Source organism: Sphaeroforma arctica, assembly GCF_001186125.1.
Source record: "Sphaeroforma arctica JP610 unplaced genomic scaffold supercont1.6865, whole genome shotgun sequence".
NCBI classification, from domain to species: domain Eukaryota; class Ichthyosporea; order Ichthyophonida; genus Sphaeroforma; species Sphaeroforma arctica.
In genome coordinates, this window is record NW_014033693.1 from 1 (window position 1) to 1556 (window position 1556).

The 1556-nt window shown below is 43.3% G+C and overlaps 1 protein-coding gene across 1 annotated transcript; it reads left to right on the forward strand.

Moving 5' to 3' along the window:
• Positions 1-447: 447 nt before the first annotated feature.
• Positions 448-1440, forward strand: SARC_15850 (hypothetical protein; the record flags this gene model as incomplete). The annotated part of the gene is made up of 2 exons (XM_014290038.1): positions 448-652; positions 1248-1440. Coding segments are annotated over 2 exons (398 nt in total), but the record flags the coding sequence as incomplete, so codon positions are not given.
• Between the last annotated feature and the right edge of the window lie 116 nt (positions 1441-1556).

Consider the following 1556-nt stretch of genomic DNA (forward strand, 5'->3'; position numbering starts at 1 on the left):
TATAGGCATATATATAGGATTTAATCATCTATGGCATCTCACCTTCTGAGGCTATATAGTAGTGTCGGTGTGAAAACATACACGCTAAACAATGTCCTTGCTACTTTTGTGCATATGTAGAGCCATATAACCCTGACTCGATTAATGCGCTCAATGTCGTAGGTTGCTTTGTCACATTTACGCGTGTTCTTGATATATATCCAGTAACTAGAGAAGGTGTAGCCTTCATGGTTTGGTCTGCAGCCCATAAGACTTTGCAACAAACATAACCATACAGATTAATAACTTGAGATTAATAACTTGCCAACTTATACCACTACCTTTGTATGAGTACTCACCCCAAAAGACCACACCACTGGGTACGTGGACGCTGTGTGACATAATCCTAAACCTCGTTGCCATGTCAACCGACCTGTTGCGTATCCTTCCCCCCCCCCTACCACCCACTCAGGTGTGTGCCTGGAGGGGTGCTGAAAGTCATCGAGTATGCCTATCACCTACGTGCCAGTAGAGTCACCCGAATATCTCAGCCGCACTTAGAGGCTCTTCTATTCGAGCGCAACTCACTGGAACGAAAGATAGAGTGCTCTGAGGTACCACAGAAGAAAGCTCTACTAGAGTCCATGCTGCTACTTACCAATACCCGCATTGAGTATGTCAGTTACTGTGTGTAGCTATTAACTGAATCGAGTATGTCAGCTACTGTATGTTCCTAATACCCTTATAAAGTATGTCAGTTACTGTATGTTGCTATTACCCTTATAAAGTATGTCAGTTACTGTATGTTGCTATTACCCTTGCAAAGTATGTCAGTTACTGTATGTTGCTATTACCCTTATAAAGTATGTCAGTTACTGTATGTTGCTATTACCCTTGTAAAGTATGTCAGTTACTATATGTTGCTATTACCCTTGTAAAGTATGTCAGTTACTGTATGTTGCTATTACCCTTGTAAAGTATGTCAGTTACTGTATTTTGCTATTACCCTTGTAAAGTATGTCAGTTACTGTATCTTCCTTCCTTACCTACCAGCTGCAAGCGTGCCACATGTGTTGTGCGGAGTCTTCTGGTGGCGTAGACTCAGGCTATTTGAGTGGCATATGTGCATGTCCAGTATCCTGTATAACATACGTCTGTGCTGTTGTTTTCATGTACTTCTACCTACCACTGCGTCAGGTGTTTGTGAGTGCGTGTGACGTTTGGCGTTGTGTTGGCTAATGCAACCTTTCCCACTTAACTATAAATAGATATCTCGAACGTGAACTGGGCCGCAAGCATGCGTGGCTGTCCAATCTCGTGTTCCTGCTGTGCTTGACTGTTGTCATGGTTTTGTCCGTTGCCTTGGTAACGCGCATGGTGCTTTACTGCCTGGCCCTGATCACTGGATGGGGTGACATCGACCGCAGGTTGCCGAATCAACTCAGAGAAGACACCTCTCGGGTAAGCGCTACTGTCTGTTGCAGTCTAGTGTGCATAGTGGATGTATTTGCTACATCTTGTCTCGTCAAAACGCCAGCATTGTTGCGGACATATATATATATATATATATATATATA